The sequence below is a fragment of the Octopus bimaculoides genome, chromosome 22 (genome assembly GCF_001194135.2).
Source record: "Octopus bimaculoides isolate UCB-OBI-ISO-001 chromosome 22, ASM119413v2, whole genome shotgun sequence".
NCBI lineage: Eukaryota > Metazoa > Mollusca > Cephalopoda > Octopoda > Octopodidae > Octopus > Octopus bimaculoides.
Window position 1 is genome coordinate 27,620,054 of NC_069002.1, and position 2,359 is coordinate 27,622,412.

The 2,359-nt window shown below is 38.2% G+C and overlaps 1 protein-coding gene across 1 annotated transcript in view; it reads right to left on the bottom strand.

The window, feature by feature from the left end:
* Nucleotides 1-2,359, bottom strand: part of LOC106881733 (E3 ubiquitin-protein ligase UBR4-like) — a 218,633-nt gene that overhangs the window by 24,016 nt on the left and 192,258 nt on the right. Inside the window, exons 102-104 of the mRNA XM_052975666.1 lie at nucleotides 2,147-2,160; nucleotides 1,207-1,332; nucleotides 83-273 (exon numbers count right to left, since the gene is read on the bottom strand). Of these exons, the coding sequence (XP_052831626.1) occupies nucleotides 83-273; nucleotides 1,207-1,332; nucleotides 2,147-2,160 (331 nt within the window). The remainder of the gene's footprint in view (nucleotides 1-82; nucleotides 274-1,206; nucleotides 1,333-2,146; nucleotides 2,161-2,359) is intronic.

Genomic DNA, 2,359 nt, shown 5'->3' on the forward strand with positions numbered 1-2,359 from the left:
AAAAAAAAAAAAAAAAAAAAAAAAAAAAAAAAGACAGCTTCCAAACGTGACAATTATTTAGAGTAGTTAATTGAATACTTACTTGTTAAAATCTAAATAAGGTTTAAAGTGATTAATCAGAGCTAACATTTTATCTTCATCTCCAAATGCCAAGAATGGAATAAGTTTCATAAGAGCTTGGAGTACACTAGAGTTGGCTCTCACAAATGGGCTGTTAATTCGGTCTAGTAGCAACATGAGTTGGTCTTTGTCACCACAAAGTTTAGAAAATTTCTGACAAAAAGCAAAAATAATATAGTTTAGTTTAAAATTCACAAACTTTTATGAGTTTCAATTCATTAATTTTGAAAATATTTAAGAAAAACTAACTTTAGCTGAGCAGGTTTTTTGGGGGCACAACTAAACAAAAGAAGGTTCTGACATTAAATTATAATGGGGTTCAAATCTCACTGAGATTAATTTTGCTTTCAGAGCCAATAAAAGTATTGGTTGGTCTTAGTCAGTGGATTAGTAGTAGGGTTATGGAAGATGCATTGCTGTATTTGTTCCAAATCTATGCATTTTGTGATCAAATCTCACCCTTTCGCCAAAAACATGGTGACCCTTTCTATCATGGAATTGCAATTTGAAAAGCTAATACTAGATGTAGTTTCCATGGGTCAATGGGAAGATCAACTGCCATATATACATGCACACAATTATAAATTATAATCTTAAATTATATTTAAAAATTAGGATTATAATTTTGAACAAAACTTTAAGATGGGAGATTGCCACAGCTGGGCCTGTCTCAAATGCATTAAGAAATTGAATTTCTACAAACTTTTCAGATATTTTAAAACAAACAAAAAAATAAAACCCAGCTATTATTCTTCAATTATTAAAAAAAAAAAATTTATCATGATGTTTTTTGTGTTAATTACACTGGCCAGAAATATTGGTTTCGAATTTTGGAACAAGGCCAGCAATTTCGGGGGTGGGGGGGATAAGTCAATTACATTGACCGCAGTGCATAACTGGTACTTAATTTACCGACCCCGAAAGGATGAAAGGCAAAGTCGACCTCAGTGGAATTCGGACCCAGAACATTAAAAAATGGGTGAAACGCCACTGAGCATTTCGCCCGGCATGCTAACGATTCTGCCAGCTCACCCACCTTTCACTGGCTGGAAATGTTAGAATAGAGAAAGAGTTTGGGATAATTACCTTATATTCATCAGTTGGCTGGCAGCTAGCTTCCATCAAAATAACTTCCATTATTTGTAATACCTGTTCTGTGATACTCTGACCTTTGCTGCCACTGATGCCACTTTCTTGTTCAGACCATAATGCCTACAACACACAAACGGAAGCCATAAATACCATCAGCACCTCACAGAACTACACGTATTCTTTATTCTTTATTCTTTTGTTTCTTTCAGTCATTAGACTGTGGCCAGGCTGGGGCACCGCCTGGAATTTTTAGTCGAATTTATCAACCCAAGTACTTATTGTTTAAGCCTGGTACTTATTCTATCAGTCTCTTTTGCCAAACTGTTAAGTTATGGGGACACAACCACACCAACACCTGTTGTCAAGTGATGGTGGGACAGGCAGACACACACACACACACATATACGACAGGCTTCTTTCAGTTTCCATCTACCAAATCCACTCACAAGGTGCACAAGGCTTTGGTCGGCTCAAGACTATAGTAGAAGACACTTGCTCAAGGTGCCATGCAGTGGGACTGAACTCAGAACCATGTGGTTGGGAAGCAAGGAGATGACAGAGGACCAAGATATGTGGCACATTAATGTACTCAAGAAGATCCACCCACAACAGAATTGAGATCCTAAAATCAAGGTCCCACATAAAAAACATTGGTGTGGGTGCTGGTCCCACATAAAAAGCACTGGTGTTGGTGCCATGTAAAAGGCACTGGTGCCACATAAAAAGCCCCCAGTACACTCTGTAAAGTGGTTTGTGTTAGGAAGAGCATCCAGCTGTAGGAACCATATCAGAACAGACTATGGAACATCGTGCAACCCCTGGCCTTGCCAGTTCCTGTCAAGCCATCCAACCCATGCCAGCATGGAAAACAGATGTCAAATGTTCACGATGTTGATGATCATGATAGATTATTGGTCTGAGAGCCATTAGAGACCGTGTTGCTTCTTGCTGTCTCAAAACTGGAGCTTATAATGTTGTATATTTAGCCTAAAGGTCTTTCTTGAGCCCTAGCACTCACAAGGCCAGTTACTCAGTTTCCACGATGTATAAAGAACTGAGATTACAACATTCCCACTGAATGGGGCACCTCTCTGTCACAATGTTGTTTATCATTTCCATAAAAAATCTTAGAGAATGAGAGGGTTAC